Source organism: Salvelinus fontinalis, unplaced genomic scaffold, assembly GCF_029448725.1.
Source record: "Salvelinus fontinalis isolate EN_2023a unplaced genomic scaffold, ASM2944872v1 scaffold_0092, whole genome shotgun sequence".
Classification (NCBI taxonomy): domain Eukaryota; kingdom Metazoa; phylum Chordata; class Actinopteri; order Salmoniformes; family Salmonidae; genus Salvelinus; species Salvelinus fontinalis.
Genome location: NW_026600301.1, coordinates 275490 through 301738, shown reverse-complemented (window position 1 = coordinate 301738; position 26249 = coordinate 275490). Strand labels below are relative to the sequence as shown.

The 26249-nt window shown below is 45.7% G+C and overlaps 1 protein-coding gene across 2 annotated transcripts in view; it reads left to right on the top strand.

Moving 5' to 3' along the window:
• tbk1 (TANK-binding kinase 1) overlaps positions 1 to 26249 on the top strand; it is a 138036-nt gene that overhangs the window by 67522 nt on the left and 44265 nt on the right. For both annotated transcript variants that reach the window (XM_055911768.1, XM_055911767.1), the window contains one exon: positions 24479 to 24675. In XM_055911768.1, the coding sequence (XP_055767743.1) occupies positions 24479 to 24675 (197 nt within the window). The remainder of the gene's footprint in view (positions 1 to 24478; positions 24676 to 26249) is intronic.

The window sequence follows — 26249 nt, the reverse complement described above, 5'->3', positions numbered from 1 at the left end:
AGTCTCCACTACAGATACATCCACCAGTACAATACTTGAGTCTCCACTACAGATACATCCACCGGTACAATACGTGAGTCTCCACTACAGATACAATACGTGAGTCTCCACTACAGATACATCCACCAGTACAATACGTGAGTCTCCACTACAGATACATCCACCGGCACAATACGTGAGTCTCCACTACAGATACATCCACCAGTACAATACGTGAGTCTCTACTACAGATACAATACGTGAGTCTCCACTACATCTACATCCACCAGTACAATACGTGAGTCTCCACTACAGATACATCCACCGGTACAATACGTGAGTCTCCACTACAGATACAATACGTGAGTCTCCACTACAGATACATCCACCAGTACAATACTTGAGTCTCCACTACAGATACATCCACCAGTACAATACGTGAGTCTCCACTACATCTACATCCACCAGTACAATACGTGAGTCTCCACTACATCCACCAGTACAATACGTGAGTCTCCACTACATCTACATCCACCGGTACAATACGTGAGTCTCCACTACATCTACATCCTCCGGTACAATACGTGAGTCTCCACTACAGATACATCCACCGGTACAATACGTGAGTCTCCACTACAGATACAATACGTGAGTCTCCACTACATCTACATCCACCGGTACAATACGTGAGTCTCCACTACATCTACATCCACCGGTACAATACGTAAGTCTCCACTACAGATACATCCACCGGTACAATACGTGAGTCTCCACTACATCTACATCCACCAGTACAATACGTGAGTCTCCACTACATCCACCAGTACAATATGTGAGTCTCCACTACAGATACAATACGTGAGTCTCCACTACAGATACATCCACCAGTACAATACTTGAGTCTCCACTACAGATACATCCACCGGTACAATACGTGAGTCTCCACTACATATACAATACTTGAGTCTCCACTACAGATACATCCACCAGTACAATACTTGAGTCTCCACCACAGATACATCCACCAGTACAATACTTGAGTCTCCACCACAGATACATCCACCAGTACAATACGTGAGTCTCCACTACAGATACAATACGTGAGTCTCCACTACAGATACATCCACCAGTACAATACTTGAGTCTCCACTACAGATACATCCACCGGTACAATACGTGAGTCTCCACTACATATACAATACTTGAGTCTCCACTACAGATACATCCACCGGTACAATACGTGAGTCTCCACCACAGATACATCCACCAGTACAATGCGTGAGTCTCCACTACAGATACATCCACCAGTACAATACGTGAGTCTCCACTACATCTACATCCACCGGTACAATACGTGAGTCTCCACCACAGATACATCCACCAGTACAATGCGTGAGTCTCCACTACAGATACATCCACCAGTACAATACGTGAGTCTCCACTACATCTACATCCACCGGTACAATACGTGAGTCTCCACCACAGATACATCCACCGGTACAATACGTGAGTCTCCACTACATCCACCAGTACAATACGTGAGTCTCCACCACAGATACATCCACCAGTACAATACGTGAGTCTCCACTACATCTACATCCACCAGTACAATACGTGAGTCTCCACTACATCTACATCCACCAGTACAATACGTGAGTCTCCACTACATCCACCAGTACAATACGTGAGTCTCCACTACAGATACATCCACCGGTACAATACGTGAGTCTCCACTACAGATACATCCACCGGTACAATACGTGAGTCTCCACTACAGATACATCCACCGGTACAATACGTGAGTCTCCACTACAGATACATCCACCAGTACAATACGTGAGTCTCCACTACATCTACATCCACCGGTACAATACGTGAGTCTCCACTACAGATACATCCACCGGTACAATACGTGAGTCTCCACTACATCTACATCCACTACAGATACAATACGTGAGTCTCCACTACATCTACATCCACCAGTACAATACGTGAGTCTCCACTACAGATACAATACGTGAGTCTCCACTACATCCACCAGTACAATACGTGAGTCTCCACTACATCTACATCCACCAGTACAATACGTGAGTCTCCACTACATCTACATCCACCAGTACAATACGTGAGTCTCCACTACATCTACATCCACCAGTACACTACGTGAGTCTCCACTACATCCACCGGTACAATACGTGAGTCTCCACTACATCTACATCCACCGGTACAATACGTGAGTCTCCACTACATCTACATCCACCAGTACAATACGTGAGTCTCCACTACATCTACATCCACCAGTACAATACGTGAGTCTCCACTACATCTACATCCACCGGTACAATACGTGAGTCTCCACTACATCTACATCCACCAGTACAATACGTGAGTCTCCACCACAGATGCATCCACCAGTACAATACGTAAGTCTCCACTACATCTACATCCACCGGTACAATACGTGAGTCTCCACTACATCTACATCCACCAGTACAATACGTGAGTCTCCACTACATCTACATCCACCAGTACAATATGTGAGTCTCCACTACATCTACATCCACCAGTACAATACGTGAGTCTCCACTACAGATACATCCACCAGTACAATACGTGAGTCTCCACTACAGATACAATACGTGAGTCTCCACTACAGATACATCCACCAGTACAATACGTGAGTCTCCACTACAGATACAATACGTGAGTCTCCACTACATCTACATCCACCAGTACAATACGTGAGTCTCCAACACAGATACATCCACCAGTACAATATGTGAGTCTCCACCACAGATACATCCACCAGTACAATACGTGAGTCTCCACTACAGATACATCCACCAGTACAATACGTGAGTCTCCACCACAGATACATCCACCAGTACAATACGTGAGTCTCCACCACAGATACATCCACCAGTACAATACGTGAGTCTCCACCACAGATACATCCACCAGTACAATACGTGAGTCTCCACTACAGATACAATACGTGAGTCTCCACTTCAGATACATCCACCAGTACAATACTTGAGTCTCCACTACAGATACATCCACCGGTACAATACGTGAGTCTCCACTACAGATACAATACGTGAGTCTCCACTACAGATACATCCACCAGTACAATACGTGAGTCTCCACTACAGATACATCCACCGGCACAATACGTGAGTCTCCACTACAGATACATCCACCAGTACAATACGTGAGTCTCTACTACAGATACAATACGTGAGTCTCCACTACATCTACATCCACCAGTACAATACGTGAGTCTCCACTACAGATACATCCACCGGTACAATACGTGAGTCTCCACTACAGATACAATACGTGAGTCTCCACTACAGATACATCCACCAGTACAATACTTGAGTCTCCACTACAGATACATCCACCAGTACAATACGTGAGTCTCCACTACATCTACATCCACCAGTACAATACGTGAGTCTCCACCACAGATACATCCACCAGTACAATACGTGAGTCTCCACTACATCCACCAGTACAATACGTGAGTCTCCACTACATCTACATCCACCGGTACAATACGTGAGTCTCCACTACATCTACATCCTCCGGTACAATACGTGAGTCTCCACTACAGATACATCCACCGGTACAATACGTGAGTCTCCACTACAGATACAATACGTGAGTCTCCACTACATCTACATCCACCGGTACAATACGTGAGTCTCCACTACATCTACATCCACCGGTACAATACGTAAGTCTCCACTACAGATACATCCACCGGTACAATACGTGAGTCTCCACTACATCTACATCCACCAGTACAATACGTGAGTCTCCACTACATCCACCAGTACAATACGTGAGTCTCCACTACATCCTCCGGTACAATACGTGAGTCTCCACTACAGATACATCCACCGGTACAATACGTGAGTCTCCACTACAGATACATCCACCGGTACAATACGTGAGTCTCCACTACAGATACATCCACCGGTACAATACGTGAGTCTCCACTACAGATACATCCACCGGTACAATACGTGAGTCTCCACTACATCTACATCCACCAGTACAATACGTGAGTCTCCACTACATCTACATCCACCAGTACAATACGTGAGTCTCCACTACATCTACATCCACCAGTACAATACGTGAGTCTCCACTACATCCACCGGTACAATACGTGAGTCTCCACTACATCTACATCCACCAGTACAATACGTGAGTCTCCACTACATCTACATCCACCAGTACAATACGTGAGTCTCCACTACATCTACATCCACCAGTACACTACGTGAGTCTCCACTACATCCACCGGTACAATACGTGAGTCTCCACTACATCCACCGGTACAATACGTGAGTCTCCACTACATCTACATCCACCGGTACAATACGTGAGTCTCCACTACATCTACATCCACCGGTACAATACGTGAGTCTCCACTACATCTACATCCACCAGTACAATACGTGAGTCTCCACTACATCTACATCCACCGGTACAATACGTGAGTCTCCACTACATCTACATCCACCAGTACAATACGTGAGTCTCCACTACATCTACATCCACCGGTACAATACGTGAGTCTCCACTACATCTACATCCACCAGTACAATACGTGAGTCTCCACCACAGATACATCCACCAGTACAATACGTAAGTCTCCACTACATCTACATCCACCGGTACAATACGTGAGTCTCCACTACATCTACATCCACCAGTACAATACGTGAGTCTCCACTACATCTACATCCACCAGTACAATACGTGAGTCTCCACTACATCTACATCCACCAGTACAATACGTGAGTCTCCACTACAGATACATCCACCAGTACAATACGTGAGTCTCCACTACAGATACAATACATGAGTCTCCACTACAGATACATCCACCAGTACAATACGTGAGTCTCCACTACATATACAATACGTGAGTCTCCACTACATCTACATCCACCAGTACAATACGTGAGTCTCCACCACAGATACATCCACCAGTACCATACGTGAGTCTCCACCACAGATACATCCACCAGTACAATACGTGAGTCTCCACTACAGATACATCCACCAGTACAATACGTGAGTCTCCACCACAGATACATCCACCAGTACAATACGTGAGTCTCCACCACAGATACATCCACCAGTACAATACGTGAGTCTCCACCACAGATACATCCACCAGTACAATACGTGAGTCTCCACTACAGATACAATACGTGAGTCTCCACTACAGATACATCCACCAGTACAATACTTGAGTCTCCACTACAGATACATCCACCGGTACAATACGTGAGTCTCCACTACAGATACAATACGTGAGTCTCCACTACAGATACATCCACCAGTACAATACTTGAGTCTCCACTACAGATACATCCACCGGCACAATACGTGAGTCTCCACTACAGATACATCCACCAGTACAATACGTGAGTCTCCACTACAGATACATCCACCGGTACAATACGTGAGTCTCCACTACAGATACATCCACCGGTATAATACGTGAGTCTCCACTACAGATACATCCACCGGTACAATACGTGAGTCTCCACTACAGATACATCCACCAGTACAATACGTGAGTCTCCACTACAGATACATCCACCAGTACAATACGTGAGTCTCCACTACATCCTCCGGTACAATACGTGAGTCTCCACTACAGATACATCCACCGGTACAATACGTGAGTCTCCACTACAGATACAATACGTGAGTCTCCACTACATCTACATCCACCGGTACAATACGTGAGTCTCCACTACAGATACATCCACCGGTACAATACGTGAGTCTCCACTACATCTACATCCACCAGTACAATACGTGAGTCTCCACTACATCCTCCGGTACAATACGTGAGTCTCCACTACAGATACATCCACCGGTACAATACGTGAGTCTCCACTACAGATACATCCACCGGTACAATACGTGAGTCTCCACTACATCTACATCCACCAGTACAATACGTGAGTCTCCACTACATCTACATCCACCAGTACAATATGTGAGTCTCCACTACATCTACATCCACCAGTACAATACATGAGTCTCCACTACATCCACCGGTACAATACGTGAGTCTCCACTACAGATACATCCACCAGTACAATACGTGAGTCTCCACTACAGATACAATACGTGAGTCTCCACTACAGATACATCCACCAGTACAATACGTGAGTCTCCACTACAGATACAATACGTGAGTCTCCACTACATCTACATCCACCAGTACAATACGTGAGTCTCCACCACAGATACATCCACCAGTACAATACGTGAGTCTCCACCACAGATACATCCACCAGTACAATACGTGAGTCTCCACTACAGATACATCCACCAGTACAATACGTGAGTCTCCACTACAGATACATCCACCAGTACAATACGTGAGTCTCCACCACAGATACATCCACCAGTACAATACGTGAGTCTCCACCACAGATACATCCACCAGTACAATACGTGAGTCTCCACCACAGATACATCCACCAGTACAATACGTGAGTCTCCACTACAGATACAATACGTGAGTCTCCACTACAGATACATCCACCAGTACAATACTTGAGTCTCCACTACAGATACATCCACCGGCACAATACGTGAGTCTCCACTACAGATACATCCACCAGTACAATACGTGAGTCTCCACTACAGATACATCCACCGGTATAATACGTGAGTCTCCACTACAGATACATCCACCGGTACAATACGTGAGTCTCCACTACAGATACATCCACCAGTACAATACGTGAGTCTCCACTACAGATACATCCACCAGTACAATACGTGAGTCTCCACTACATCCTCCGGTACAATACGTGAGTCTCCACTACAGATACATCCACCGGTACAATACGTGAGTCTCCACTACAGATACAATACGTGAGTCTCCACTACATCTACATCCACCGGTGCAATACGTGAGTCTCCACTACAGATACATCCACCGGTACAATACGTGAGTCTCCACTACATCTACATCCACCAGTACAATACGTGAGTCTCCACTACATCCACCGGTACAATACGTGAGTCTCCACTACAGATACATCCACCGGTACAATACGTGAGTCTCCACTACAGATACATCCACCGGTACAATACGTGAGTCTCCACTACAGATACATCCACCAGTACAATACGTGAGTCTCCACTACATCTACATCCACCGGTACAATACGTGAGTCTCCACTACAGATACATCCACCGGTACAATACGTGAGTCTCCACTACATCTACATCCACCAGTACAATACGTGAGTCTCCACTACAGATACAATACGTGAGTCTCCACTACAGATACATCCACCAGTACAATACGTGAGTCTCCACTACAGATACATCCACCAGTACAATACGTGAGTCTCCACTACATCCTCCGGTACAATACGTGAGTCTCCACTACAGATACATCCACCGGTACAATACGTGAGTCTCCACTACAGATACAATACGTGAGTCTCCACTACATCTACATCCACCGGTGCAATACGTGAGTCTCCACTACAGATACATCCACCGGTACAATACGTGAGTCTCCACTACATCTACATCCACCAGTACAATACGTGAGTCTCCACTACATCCACCGGTACAAAACGTGAGTCTCCACTACAGATACATCCACCGGTACAATACGTGAGTCTCCACTACAGATACATCCACCGGTACAATACGTGAGTCTCCACTACAGATACATCCACCAGTACAATACGTGAGTCTCCACTACATCTACATCCACCGGTACAATACGTGAGTCTCCACTACAGATACATCCACCGGTACAATACGTGAGTCTCCACTACATCTACATCCACCAGTACAATACGTGAGTCTCCACTACAGATACAATACGTGAGTCTCCACTACATCTACATCCACCAGTACAATACGTGAGTCTCCACTACATCTACATCCACCAGTACAATACTTGAGTCTCCACTACATCTACATCCACCAGTACAATACGTGAGTCTCCACTACAGATACAATACGTGAGTCTCCACTACATCTACATCCACCAGTACAATACGTGAGTCTCCACTACATCTACATCCACCAGTACAATACGTGAGTCTCCACTACATCTACATCCACCGGTACAATACGTGAGTCTCCACTACAGATACATCCACCGGTATAATACGTGAGTCTCCACTACAGATACATCCACCGGTACAATACGTGAGTCTCCACTACAGATACATCCACCAGTACAATACGTGAGTCTCCACTACAGATACATCCACCAGTACAATACGTGAGTCTCCACTACATCCTCCGGTACAATACGTGAGTCTCCACTACAGATACATCCACCGGTACAATACGTGAGTCTCCACTACAGATACAATACGTGAGTCTCCACTACATCTACATCCACCGGTACAATACGTGAGTCTCCACTACAGATACATCCACCGGTACAATACGTGAGTCTCCACTACATCTACATCCACCAGTACAATACGTGAGTCTCCACTACATCCTCCGGTACAATACGTGAGTCTCCACTACAGATACATCCACCGGTACAATACGTGAGTCTCCACTACAGATACATCCACCGGTACAATACGTGAGTCTCCACTACAGATACATCCACCGGTACAATACGTGAGTTTCCACTACAGATACATCCACCGGTACAATACGTGAGTCTCCACTACAGATACATCCACCAGTACAATACGTGAGTCTCCACTACATCTACATCCACCGGTACAATACGTGAGTCTCCACTACAGATACATCCACCGGTACAATACGTGAGTCTCCACTACAGATACATCCACCGGTACAATACGTGAGTCTCCACTACAGATACATCCACCGGTACAATACGTGAGTCTCCACTACATCTACATCCACCAGTACAATACGTGAGTCTCCACTACATCTACATCCACCAGTACAACACGTGAGTCTCCACTACATCTACATCCACCAGTACAATACGTGAGTCTCCACTACATCCACCGGTACAATACGTGAGTCTCCACTACAGATACATCCACCAGTACAATACGTGAGTCTCCACTACAGATACAATACGTGAGTCTCCACTACAGATACATCCACCAGTACAATACGTGAGTCTCCACTACAGATACAATACGTGAGTCTCCACTACATCTACATCCACCAGTACAATACGTGAGTCTCCACCATAGATACATCCACCAGTACAATACGTGAGTCTCCACTACAGATACATCCACCGGTACAATACGTGAGTCTCCACTACAGATACATCCACCGGTACAATACGTGAGTCTCCACTACAGATACATCCACCGGTACAATACGTGAGTCTCCACTACATCTACATCCACCAGTACAATACGTGAGTCTCCACTACATCTACATCCACCAGTACAATATGTGAGTCTCCACTACATCTACATCCACCAGTACAATACATGAGTCTCCACTACATCCACCGGTACAATACGTGAGTCTCCACTACAGATACATCCACCAGTACAATACGTGAGTCTCCACTACAGATACAATACGTGAGTCTCCACTACAGATACATCCACCAGTACAATACGTGAGTCTCCACTACAGATACAATACGTGAGTCTCCACTACATCTACATCCACCAGTACAATACGTGAGTCTCCACCACAGATACATCCACCAGTACAATACGTGAGTCTCCACCACAGATACATCCACCAGTACAATACGTGAGTCTCCACTACAGATACATCCACCAGTACAATACGTGAGTCTCCACTACAGATACATCCACCAGTACAATACGTGAGTCTCCACCACAGATACATCCACCAGTACAATACGTGAGTCTCCACCACAGATACATCCACCAGTACAATACGTGAGTCTCCACCACAGATACATCCACCAGTACAATACGTGAGTCTCCACTACAGATACAATACGTGAGTCTCCACTACAGATACATCCACCAGTACAATACTTGAGTCTCCACTACAGATACATCCACCGGCACAATACGTGAGTCTCCACTACAGATACATCCACCAGTACAATACGTGAGTCTCCACTACAGATACATCCACCGGTATAATACGTGAGTCTCCACTACAGATACATCCACCGGTACAATACGTGAGTCTCCACTACAGATACATCCACCAGTACAATACGTGAGTCTCCACTACAGATACATCCACCAGTACAATACGTGAGTCTCCACTACATCCTCCGGTACAATACGTGAGTCTCCACTACAGATACATCCACCGGTACAATACGTCAGTCTCCACTACAGATACAATACGTGAGTCTCCACTACATCTACATCCACCGGTGCAATACGTGAGTCTCCACTACAGATACATCCACCGGTACAATACGTGAGTCTCCACTACATCTACATCCACCAGTACAATACGTGAGTCTCCACTACATCCACCGGTACAATACGTGAGTCTCCACTACAGATACATCCACCGGTACAATACGTGAGTCTCCACTACAGATACATCCACCGGTACAATACGTGAGTATCCACTACAGATACATCCACCAGTACAATACGTGAGTCTCCACTACATCTACATCCACCGGTACAATACGTGAGTCTCCACTACAGATACATCCACCGGTACAATACGTGAGTCTCCACTACATCTACATCCACCAGTACAATACGTGAGTCTCCACTACAGATACAATACGTGAGTCTCCACTACAGATACATCCACCAGTACAATACGTGAGTCTCCACTACAGATACATCCACCAGTACAATACGTGAGTCTCCACTACATCCTCCGGTACAATACGTGAGTCTCCACTACAGATACATCCACCGGTACAATACGTGAGTCTCCACTACAGATACAATACGTGAGTCTCCACTACATCTACATCCACCGGTGCAATACGTGAGTCTCCACTACAGATACATCCACCGGTACAATACGTGAGTCTCCACTACATCTACATCCACCAGTACAATACGTGAGTCTCCACTACATCCACCGGTACAAAACGTGAGTCTCCACTACAGATACATCCACCGGTACAGTACGTGAGTCTCCACTACAGATACATCCACCGGTACAATACGTGAGTCTCCACTACAGATACATCCACCAGTACAATACGTGAGTCTCCACTACATCTACATCCACCGGTACAATACGTGAGTCTCCACTACAGATACATCCACCGGTACAATACGTGAGTCTCCACTACATCTACATCCACCAGTACAATACGTGAGTCTCCACTACAGATACAATACGTGAGTCTCCACTACATCTACATCCACCAGTACAATACGTGAGTCTCCACTACATCTACATCCACCAGTACAATACTTGAGTCTCCACTACATCTACATCCACCAGTACAATACGTGAGTCTCCACTACAGATACAATACGTGAGTCTCCACTACATCTACATCCACCAGTACAATACGTGAGTCTCCACTACATCTACATCCACCAGTACAATACGTGAGTCTCCACTACATCTACATCCACCGGTACAATACGTGAGTCTCCACTACAGATACATCCACCAGTACAATATGTGAGTCTCCACTACATCCACCAGTACAATACGTGAGTCTCCACTACAGATACATCCACCGGTACAATACGTGAGTCTCCACTACATCTACATCCACCGGTACAATACGTGAGTCTCCACTACATCTACATCCACCGGTACAATACGTGAGTCTCCACTACATCTACATCCACCAGTACAATACGTGAGTCTCCACTACATATACATCCACCAGTGCAATACGTGAGTCTCCACTACATCTACATCCACCAGTACAATACGTAAGTCTCCACTACAGATACATCCACCGGTACAATACGTGAGTCTCCACTACATCTACATCCACCAGTACAATACGTGAGTCTCCACTACAGATACATCCACCGGTACAATACGTGAGTCTCCACTACATCTACATCCACCAGTACAATACGTGAGTCTCCACTACATCTACATCCACCAGTACAATACGTGAATCTCCACTACATCTACATCCACCGGTACAATACGTCAGTCTCCACTACATCTATATCCACCAGTACAATACGTGAGTCTCCGCTACAGATACATCCACCGGTACAATACGTGAGTCTCCACTACATCTGCATCCACCAGTACAATACGTGAGTCTCCACTACAGATACATCCACCAGTACAATACGTGAGTCTCCACTACATCTACATCCACCGGTACAATACGTGAGTCTCCACCACAGATACATCCACCGGTACAATACGTGAGTCTCCACTACATCTACATCCACCGGTACAATACGTGAGTCTCCACCACAGATACATCCACCAGTACAATACGTGAGTCTCCACTACATCTACATCCACCGGTACAATACGTGAGTCTCCACCACAGATACATCCACCGGTACAATACGTGAGTCTCCACTACATCTACATCCACCAGTACAATACGTGAGTCTCCACTACAGATACATCCACCGGAACAATACGTGAGTCTCCACTACATCTACATCCACCAGTACAATACGTGAGTCTCCACTACATCCACCGGTACAATACGTGAGTCTCCACTACAGATACATCCACCGGTGCAATACGTGAGTCTCCACTACAGATACGTCCACCGGTACAATACGTCAGTCTCCACTACATCTACATCCACCAGTACAATACGTGAGTCTCCACTACATCTACATCCACCAGTACAATAAGTCAGTCTCCACTACAGATACATCCACCAGTACAATACGTGAGTCTCCACTACATCTACATCCACCGGTACAATACGTGAGTCTCCACTACATCTACATCCACCAGTACAATACGTGAGTCTCCACTACAGATACATCCACCAGTACAATACGTGAGTCTCCACTACAGATACATCCACCAGTACAATACGTGAGTCTCCACTACATCTACATCCACCGGTACAATACGTGAGTCTCCACTACAGATACATCCACCAGTACAATACGTGAGTCTCCACTACATCTACATCCACCAGTACAATACGTGAGTCTCCACTACAGATACAATACGTGAGTCTCCACTACATCTACATCCACCAGTACAATACGTGGTTCTCCACTACAGATACAATACGTGAGTCTCCACTACATCCACCGGTACAATATGTGAGTCTCCACTACATCTACATCCGACCGGTACAATACGTGAGTCTCCACTACAGATACATCCACCAGTACAATACGTGAGTCTCCACTACATCTACATCCACCGGTACAATACGTGAGTCTCCACTACATCTACATCCACCCGTACAATACGTGAGTCTCCACTACATCTACATCCACCAGTACAATACGTGAGTCTCCACTACAGATACATCCACCAGTACAATACGTGAGTCTCCACTACAGATACATCCACCAGTACAATACGTGAGTCTCCACTACATCTACATCCACCAGTACAATACGTGAGTCTCCACTACAGATACATCCACCAGTACAATACGTGAGTCTCCACTACAGATACATCCACCGGTACAATACGTGAGTCTCCACTACATCTACATCCACCAGTACAATACGTGAGTCTCCACTACAGCTACATCCACCAGTACAATACGTGAGTCTCCACTACATCCACCGGTACAATACGTGAGTCTCCACTACAGATACATCCACCAGTACAATACGTGAGTCTCCACTACAGATACAATACGTGAGTCTCCACTACAGATACATCCACCAGTACAATACGTGAGTCTCCACTACAGATACAATACGTGAGTCTCCACTACATCTACATCCACCAGTACAATACGTGAGTCTCCACCATAGATACATCCACCAGTACAATACGTGAGTCTCCACTACAGATACATCCACCGGTACAATACGTGAGTCTCCACTACAGATACATCCACCGGTACAATACGTGAGTCTCCACTACAGATACATCCACCGGTACAATACGTGAGTCTCCACTACATCTACATCCACCAGTACAATACGTGAGTCTCCACTACATCTACATCCACCAGTACAATACGTGAGTCTCCACTACATCTACATCCACCAGTACAATACGTGAGTCTCCACTACATCTACATCCACCAGTACAATACGTGAGTCTCCACTACATCCACCGGTACAATACGTGAGTCTCCACTACAGATACATCCACCAGTACAATACGTGAGTCTCCACTACAGATACAATACGTGAGTCTCCACTACAGATACATCCACCGGTACAATACGTGAGTCTCCACTACAGATACAATACGTGAGTCTCCACTACATCTACATCCACCAGTACAATACGTGAGTCTCCACCACAGATACATCCACCAGTACAATACGTGAGTCTCCACCATAGATATATCCACCAGTACAATACGTGAGTCTCCACTACAGATACATCCACCAGTACAATACGTGAGTCTCCACTACAGATACATCCACCAGTACAATACGTGAGTCTCCACCACAGATACATCCACCAGTACAATACGTGAGTCTCCACCACAGATACATCCACCAGACAATACGTGAGTCTCCACCACAGATACATCCACCAGTACAATACGTGAGTCTCCACTACAGATACAATACGTGAGTCTCCACTACAGATACATCCACCAGTACAATACTTGAGTCTCCACTACAGATACATCCACCGGCACAATACGTGAGTCTCCACTACAGATACATCCACCAGTACAATACGTGAGTCTCCACTACAGATACATCCACCGGTATAATACGTGAGTCTCCACTACAGATACATCCACCGGTACAATACGTGAGTCTCCACTACAGATACATCCACCAGTACAATACGTGAGTCTCCACTACAGATACATCCACCAGTACAATACGTGAGTCTCCACTACATCCTCCGGTACAATACGTGAGTCTCCACTACAGATACATCCACCGGTACAATACGTGAGTCTCCACTACAGATACAATACGTGAGTCTCCACTACATCTACATCCACCGGTGCAATACGTGAGTCTCCACTACAGATACATCCACCGGTACAATACGTGAGTCTCCACTACATCTACATCCACCAGTACAATACGTGAGTCTCCACTACATCCACCGGTACAATACGTGAGTCTCCACTACAGATACATCCACCAGTACAATACGTGAGTCTCCACTACAGATACATCCACCGGTACAATACGTGAGTCTCCACTACAGATACATCCACCAGTACAATACGTGAGTCTCCACTACATCTACATCCACCGGTACAATACGTGAGTCTCCACTACAGATACATCCACCGGTACAATACGTGAGTCTCCACTACATCTACATCCACCAGTACAATACGTGAGTCTCCACTACAGATACAATACGTGAGTCTCCACTACATCTACATCCACCAGTACAATACGTGAGTCTCCACTACATCTACATCCACCAGTACAATACTTGAGTCTCCACTACATCTACATCCACCAGTACAATACGTGAGTCTCCACTACAGATACAATACGTGAGTCTCCACTACATCTACATCCACCAGTACAATACGTGAGTCTCCACTACATCTACATCCACCAGTACAATACGTGAGTCTCCACTACATCTACATCCACCGGTACAATACGTGAGTCTCCACTACAGATACATCCACCAGTACAATATGTGAGTCTCCACTACATCCACCAGTACAATACGTGAGTCTCCACTACAGATACATCCACCGGTACAATACGTGAGTCTACACTACATCTACATCCACCGGTACAATACGTGAGTCTCCACTACATCTACATCCACCAGTACAATACGTGAGTCTCCACTACATCTACATCCACCAGTACAATACGTGAGTCTCCACTACATCTACATCCACCAGTGCAATACGTGAGTCTCCACTACAGATACATCCACCAGTGCAATACGTGAGTCTCCACTACATCTACATCCACCAGTACAATACGTGAGTCTCCACTACAGATACATCCACCAGTGCAATACGTGAGTCTCCACTACATATACATCCACCAGTGCAATACGTGAGTCTCCACTACATCTACATCCACCAGTACAATACGTAAGTCTCCACTACAGATACATCCACCGGTACAATACGTGAGTCTCCACTACATCTACATCCACCAGTACAATACGTGAGTCTCCACTACAGATACATCCACCGGTACAATACGTGAGTCTCCACTACATCTACATCCACCAGTACAATACGTGAGTCTCCACTACATCTACATCCACCAGTACAATACGTGAATCTCCACTACATCTACATCCACCGGTACAATACGTCAGTCTCCACTACATCTATATCCACCAGTACAATACGTGAGTCTCCACTACAGATACATCCACCAGTACAATACGTGAGTCTCCACTACATCTGCATCCACCAGTACAATACGTGAGTCTCCACTACAGATACATCCACCAGTACAATACGTGAGTCTCCACTACATCTACATCCACCGGTACAATACGTGAGTCTCCACCACAGATACATCCACCAGTACAATACGTGAGTCTCCACTACATCTACATCCACCGGTACAATACGTGAGTCTCCACCACAGATACATCCACCAGTACAATACGTGAGTCTCCACTACATCTACATCCACCGGTACAATACGTGAGTCTCCACCACAGATACATCCACCAGTACAATACGTGAGTCTCCACTACAGATACATCCACCGGTACAATACGTGAGTCTCCACTACATCTACATCCACCAGTACAATACGTGAGTCTCCACTACAGATACATCCACCGGAACAATACGTGAGTCTCCACTACATCTACATCCACCAGTACAATACGTGAGTCTCCACTACATCCACCGGTACAATACGTGAGTCTCCACTACAGATACATCCACCGGTGCAATACGTGAGTCTCCACTACAGATACATCCACCAGTACAATACGTGAGTCTCCACTACATCTACGTCCACCGGTACAATACGTCAGTCTCCACTACATCTACATCCACCAGTACAATACGTGAGTCTCCACTACATCTACATCCACCAGTACAATACGTCAGTCTCCACTACAGATACATCCACCAGTACAATACGTGAGTCTCCACTACATCTACATCCACCGGTACAATACGTGAGTCTCCACTACATCTACATCCACCAGTACAATACGTGAGTCTCCACTACAGATACATCCACCAGTACAATACGTGAGTCTCCACTACAGATACATCCACCAGTACAATACGTGAGTCTCCACTACATCTACATCCACCGGTACAATACGTGAGTCTCCACTACAGATACATCCACCAGTACAATACGTGAGTCTCCACTACATCTACATCCACCAGTACAATACGTGAGTCTCCACTACAGATACAATACGTGAGTCTCCACTACATCTACATCCACCAGTACAATACGTGAGTCTCCACTACAGATACAATACGTGAGTCTCCACTACATCTACATCCACCAGTACAATACGTGAGTCTCCACTACATCTACATCCACCAGTACAATACGTGAGTCTCCACTACAGATACAATACGTGAGTCTCCACTACATCTACATCCACCAGTACAATACGTGAGTCTCCACTACAGATACAATACGTGAGTCTCCACTACATCCACCGGTACAATATGTGAGTCTCCACTACATCTACATCCACCGGTACAATACGTGAGTCTCCACTACAGATACATCCACCGGTACAATACGTGAGTCTCCACTACATCTACATCCACCGGTACGATACTTGAGTCTCCACTACAGATACATCCACCGGTACAATACGTGAGTCTCCACTACATCTGCATCCACCAGTACAATACGTGAGTCTCCACTACAGATACATCCACCAGTACAATACGTGAGTCTCCACTACATCTACATCCACCAGTACAATACGTGAGTCTCCACTACATCTACATCCACCAGTACAACACGTGAGTCTCCACTACAGATACATCCACCGGTACAATACGTGAGTCTCCACTACAGATACATCCACCGGTACAATACGTCAGTCTCCACTACAGATACATCCACCCGTACAATACGTGAGTCTCCACTACATCTACATCCACCAGTACAATACGTGAGTCTCCACTACAGATACATCCACCAGTACAATACGTGAGTCTCCACTACAGATACATCCACCAGTACAATACGTGAGTCTCCACTACATCTACATCCACCAGTACAATACGTGAGTCTCCACTACATCTACATCCACCAGTACAATACGTGAGTCTCCACTACAGATACATCCACCAGTACAATACGTGAGTCTCCACTACAGATACATCCACCAGTACAATACGTGAGTCTCCACTACAGATACATCCACCAGTACAATACGTGAGTCTCCACTACAGATACATCCACCAGTACAATACGTGAGTCTCCACTACAGATACATCCACCGGTACAATACGTGAGTCTCCACTACATCCACCGGTACAATACGTGAGTCTCCACTACATCCACCGGTACAATACGTGAGTCTCCACTACAGATACATCCACCAGTACAATACGTGAGTCTCCACTACAGATACATCCACCGGTACAATACGTGAGTCTCCACTACATCCACCGGTACAATACGTGAGTCTCCACTACATCCACCGGTACAATACGTGAGTCTCCACTACAGATACATCCACCGGTACAACACGTGAGTCTCCACTACATCTACATCCACCAGTACAATACTTGAGTCTCCACTACATCTACATCCACCAGTACAATACGTGAGTCTCCACTACAGATACAATACGTGAGTCTCCACTACATCTACATCCACCAGTACAATACGTGAGTCTCCACTACATCTACATCCACCAGTACAATACGTGAGTCTCCACTACATCTACATCCACCGGTACAATACGTGAGTCTCCACTACAGATACATCCACCAGTACAATATGTGAGTCTCCACTACATCCACCAGTACAATACGTGAGTCTCCACTACAGATACATCCACCGGTACAATACGTGAGTCTACACTACATCTACATCCACCGGTACAATACGTGAGTCTCCACTACATCTACATCCACCAGTACAATACGTGAGTCTCCACTACATCTACATCCACCAGTACAATACGTGAGTCTCCACTACATCTACATCCACCAGTGCAATACGTGAGTCTCCACTACAGATACATCCACCAGTGCAATACGTGAGTCTCCACTACATCTACATCCACCAGTACAATACGTGAGTCTCCACTACAGATACATCCACCAGTGCAATACGTGAGTCTCCACTACATATACATCCACCAGTGCAATACGTGAGTCTCCACTACATCTACATCCACCAGTACAATACGTAAGTCTCCACTACAGATACATCCACCGGTACAATACGTGAGTCTCCACTACATCTACATCCACCAGTACAATACGTGAGTCTCCACTACAGATACATCCACCGGTACAATACGTGAGTCTCCACTACATCTACATCCACCAGTACAATACGTGAGTCTCCACTACATCTACATCCACCAGTACAATACGTGAATCTCCACTACATCTACATCCACCGGTACAATACGTCAGTCTCCACTACATCTATATCCACCAGTACAATACGTGAGTCTCCACTACAGATACATCCACCAGTACAATACGTGAGTCTCCACTACATCTGCATCCACCAGTACAATACGTGAGTCTCCACTACAGATACATCCACCAGTACAATACGTGAGTCTCCACTACATCTACATCCACCGGTACAATACGTGAGTCTCCACCACAGATACATCCACCAGTACAATACGTGAGTCTCCACTACATCTACATCCACCGGTACAATACGTGAGTCTCCACCACAGATACATCCACCAGTACAATACGTGAGTCTCCACTACATCTACATCCACCGGTACAATACGTGAGTCTCCACCACAGATACATCCACCAGTACAATACGTGAGTCTCCACTACAGATACATCCACCGGTACAATACGTGAGTCTCCACTACATCTACATCCACCAGTACAATACGTGAGTCTCCACTACAGATACATCCACCGGAACAATACGTGAGTCTCCACTACATCTACATCCACCAGTACAATACGTGAGTCTCCACTACATCCACCGGTACAATACGTGAGTCTCCACTACAGATACATCCACCGGTGCAATACGTGAGTCTCCACTACAGATACATCCACCAGTACAATACGTGAGTCTCCACTACATCTACGTCCACCGGTACAATACGTCAGTCTCTACTACATCTACATCCACCAGTACAATACGTGAGTCTCCACTACATCTACATCCACCAGTACAATACGTCAGTCTCCACTACAGATACATCCACCAGTACAATACGTGAGTCTCCACTACATCTACATCCACCGGTACAATACGTGAGTCTCCACTACATCTACATCCACCAGTACAATACGTGAGTCTCCACTACAGATACATCCACCAGTACAATACGTGAGTCTCCACTACAGATACATCCACCAGTACAATACGTGAGTCTCCACTACATCTACATCCACCGGTACAATACGTGAGTCTCCACTACAGATACATCCACCAGTACAATACGTGAGTCTCCACTACATCTACATCCACCAGTACAATACGTGAGTCTCCACTACAGATACAATACGTGAGTCTCCACTACATCTACATCCACCAGTACAATACGTGAGTCTCCACTACAGATACAATACGTGAGTCTCCACTACATCTACATCCACCAGTACAATACGTGAGTCTCCACTACATCTACATCCACCAGTACAATACGTGAGTCTCCACTACAGATACAATACGTGAGTCTCCACTACATCTACATCCACCAGTACAATACGTGAGTCTCCACTACAGATACAATACGTGAGTCTCCACTACATCCACCGGTACAATATGTGAGTCTCCACTACATCTACATCCACCGGTACAATACGTGAGTCTCCACTACAGATACATCCACCGGTACAATACGTGAGTCTCCACTACATCTACATCCACCGGTACAATACTTGAGTCTCCACTACAGATACATCCACCGGTACAATACGTGAGTCTCCACTACATCTGCATCCACCAGTACAATACGTGAGTCTCCACTACAGATACATCCACCAGTACAATACGTGAGTCTCCACTACATCTACATCCACCAGTACAATACGTGAGTCTCCACTACATCTACATCCACCAGTACAACACGTGAGTCTCCACTACAGATACATCCACCGGTACAATACGTGAGTCTCCACTACAGATACATCCACCGGTACAATACGTCAGTCTCCACTACAGATACATCCACCCGTACAATACGTGAGTCTCCACTACATCTACATCCACCAGTACAATACGTGAGTCTCCACTACAGATACATCCACCAGTACAATACGTGAGTCTCCACTACAGATACATCCACCAGTACAATACGTGAGTCTCCACTACATCTACATCCACCAGTACAATACGTGAGTCTCCACTACATCTACATCCACCAGTACAATACGTGAGTCTCCACTACAGATACATCCACCAGTACAATACGTGAGTCTCCACTACAGATACATCCACCAGTACAATACGTGAGTCTCCACTACAGATACATCCACCAGTACAATACGTGAGTCTCCACTACAGATACATCCACCAGTACAATACGTGAGTCTCCACTACAGATACATCCACCGGTACAATACGTGTCTCCACTACATCCACCGGTACAATACGTGAGTCTCCACTACATCCACCGGTACAATACGTGAGTCTCCACTACAGATACATCCACCAGTACAATACGTGAGTCTCCACTACAGATACATCCACCGGTACAATACGTGAGTCTCCACTACATCCACCGGTACAATACGTGAGTCTCCACTACATCCACCGGTACAATACGTGAGTCTCCACTACAGATACATCCACCGGTACAATACGTGAGTCTCCACTACATCTACATCCACCAGTACAATACGTGAGTCTCCACTACATCTACATCCACCGGTACAATACGTGAGTCTCCACTACATCTACATCCACCAGTACAATACGTGAGTCTCCACTACATCTACATCCACCAGTACAATACGTGAGTCTCATCTACATCCACCGGTACAATACGTGAGTCTCATCTACATCCACCGGTACAATACGTGAGTCTCCACTACATCTACATCCACCAGTACAATACGTGAGTCTCCACTACATATACATCCACCAGTACAATACGTGAGTCTCCACCACAGATACATCCACCGGTACAATACGTGAGTCTCCACTACATCTACATCCACCAGTACAATACGTGAGTCTCTACTACATCTACATCCACCGGTGCAATACGTGAGTCTCCACTACAGATACATCCACCAGTACAATACGTGAGTCTCTACTACAGATACATCCACCGGTGCAATACGTGAGTCTCCACTACAGATACATCCACCAGTACAATACGTGAGTCTCCACTACATCTACGTCCACCGGTACAATACGTCAGTCTCCACTACATCTACATCCACCAGTACAATACGTGAGTCTCCACTACATCTACATACACCAGTACAATACGTCAGTCTCCACTACAGATACATCCACCAGTACAATACGTGAGTCTCCACTACATCTACATCCACCGGTACAATACGTGAGTCTCCACTACATCTACATCCACCAGTACAATACGTGAGTCTCCACTACAGATACATCCACCAGTACAATACGTGAGTCTCCACTACAGATACATCCACCAGTACAATACGTGAGTCTCCACTACAGATACATCCACCAGTACAATACGTGAGTCTCCACTACATCTACATCCACCAGTACAATACGTGAGTCTCCACTACATCTACATCCACCGGTACAATACGTGAGTCTCCACTACATCCACCGGTACAATACGTGAGTCTCCACTACAGATACATCCACCAGTACAATACGTGAGTCTCCACTACATCTACATCCACCAGTACAATACGTGAGTCTCCACTACATCTACATCCACCAGTACAATACGTGAGTCTCCACTACAGATACAATACGTGAGTCTCCACTACATCTACATCCACCAGTACAATACGTGAGTCTCCACTACAGATACAATACGTGAGTCTCCACTACATCTACATCCACCAGTACAATACGTGAGTCTCCACTACAGATACAATACGTGAGTCTCCACTACATCTACATCCACCAGTACAATACGTGAGTCTCCACTACAGATACAATACGTGAGTCTCCACTACATCTACATCCACCAGTACAATACGTGAGTCTCCACTACATCTACATCCACCAGTACAATACGTGAGTCTCCACTACATCTACATCCACCGGTACAATACGTGAGTCTCTACTACAGATACATCCACCAGTACAATACGTGAGTCTCTACTACAGATACATCCACCAGTACAATACGTGAGTCTCTACTACATCTACATCCACCAGTACAATACGTGAGTCTCCACTACATCCACCGGTACAATACGTGAGTCTCCACTACATCTACATCCACCGGTACAATACGTGAGTCTCCACTACATCTACATCCACCAGTGCAATACGTGAGTCTCCACTACATCTACATCCACCGGTACAATACGTGAGTCTCCACTACATCTACATCCACCAGTACAATACGTGAGTCTCCACTACATCTACATCCACCAGTACAATACGTGAGTCTCCACTACATCTACATCCACCAGTGCAATACGTGAGTCTCCACTACATCTACATCCACCAGTACAATACGTGAGTCTCCACTACATCTACATCCACCAGTGCAATACGTGAGTCTCCACTACATCTACATCCACCAGTACAATACGTGAGTCTCCACTACAGATACATCCACCAGTACAATACGTGAGTCTCCACTACAGATACATCCACCAGTACAATACGTGAGTCTCCACTACATCTACATCCACCGGTACAATACGTGAGTCTCCACTACATCTACATCCACCAGTGCAATACGTGAGTCTCCACTACAGATACATCCACCAGTACAATACGTGAGTCTCCACTACAGATACAATACGTGAGTCTCCACTACAGTGCATTCGGGGACAAATCTTTGAATGTCCTTGAGTGGCCCAGCCAGAGCCCTGACTTGATCCCGATCGAACATCTCTGAAAATATCTGTGTAGCGACGCTCCCCATCCAACCTGACAGGATCTACAGAGAAGAATGGGAGGACCTCCACAAATACAGGTGTACCAAACTTTAGGGTCACCGTTGATAATGACAGACTCTGGTTGTGAACCTCCTCTCCGAGGGGGTCTCATGCGTATTCATGTGTAAAATAGGAGAAATATAACCACTGACCACACAGAATGATTTACTTTTCTCTGTAAACTGCAGATCGTCCTCTGTCCCACACGGACGACGTTCCTCCGAGAGATAGAGGGCTGACCCCTTTAACCTCCGACCTCTCTCCCCAGGGCGACTCTCTTCCAGGAGCTGTTGTCTCGTCGGTGCAATATCCCGGTCCACAACCAGGAGCTCCTGTACGAGGGGCGCCGTCTGCAGCTGGAGCCCAACCGCCAAGCCCAGACCTTCCCACGGACCTCCAGAGACAATCCCATCATGCTGCTCAGCAGAGAGGCCGTGGCGACAGTGGGGCTCATCTTCGAAGACCGTAAGAGTCGTATTATTAGCATCAATCAGGAAATGGGATTTACACTGAACACAAATACAGACAACATGTGAAGTGTTGGTCCCATGGTTCATCAGGAAATGGGATTTACACTGAACACAAATACAGACAACATGTGACGTGTCAGTCTCCATGTTTCATCAGGAAATGGGATTTACACTGAACACAAATACAGACAACATGTGACGTGTCAGTCTCCATGGTTCATCAGGAAATGGGATTTACACTGAACACAAATACAGACAACATGTGACGTGTCAGTCTCCATGTTTCATCAGGAAATGGGATTTACACTGAACACAAATACAGACAACATGTGACGTGTCAGTCTCCATGGTTCATCAGGAAATGGGATTTACACTGAACACAAATACAGACAACATGTGACGTGTCAGTCTCCATGTTTCATCAGGAAATGGGATTTACACTGAACACAAATACAGACAACATGTGACGTGTCAGTCTCCATGGTTCATCAGGAAATGGGATTTACACTGAACACAAATACAGACAACGTGACGTGTCAGTCTCCATGGTTCATCAGGAAATGGGATTTACACTGAACACAAATACAGACAACGTGACGTGTCAGTCTCCATGTTTCATCAGCTGAAATTAAAGATCCCAGAAATGTTCCGTATGCACAAAATTATTTTTTTCTCTCACCTTTCGGGCACAAATTTGTTTCCAGTACGTCCCTGTTACTCAGCATTTCTCCTTTGCCAAGATAATTGACCTGACTGCAGTTCGGGGTCATAATCGACTTCGTTGGGTAAATGCTCCCCTTCGATGTCCACTGGCACCCTGGAGAAGTGTACTCTTCACGGATGAATCCCGGTTTCAACCGGGGCAGACGGCAGACGGTGTTGTGAACAGAGTGGCCCCGTGATGAGGTTATGGTGCGGAATTTGGAAAACTTCCAATGCGGAAGTCCCTTCTCGCGTGTTCCAGAAAACAGGAAATTGGGGTCACGTCATGCCAAGAGCTTTTATTCGACCTCAGATCATGTTATACACTCCATTTCTTCTCTCACTGCCTGTCGACATCTAGTGGAAGACGTATGAAGTGCATGTATACTAATAAATATCAAGCACATTTATAGGCAGGCCCTAGAACAGAGCATCGATTTCAGATTTTCCACTTCCTGTCAGGAAGTTCGCTGCAAAATGAGTTCTGTTTTACTCACAGATATAATTCAAACGGTTTTAGAAACTAGAGAGTGTTTTCTATCCAATAGTAATAATAATATACAATAATACATAATAATAAATAATACATAATAACAATAATAAATTGTACGAGCAAGAATTGAGTACGAGGCCGTTTGAAATAGGCACCTTTTATCCAGGCTACTCAATACTGCCCCTGCAGCCCAAAGAGGTTAACCTCAGTCTCTATCTGTCTCTGTTGTTAACCTCAGTCTCTATCTGTCTCTGTTGTTAACCTCAGTCTCTATCTGTCTCTGTTGTTAACCTCAGGCTCTATCTGCTCTGTTAACCTCAGTCTCTATCTGTCTCTGTTGTTAACCTCAGTCTCTATCTGTCTCTGTTGTTAAC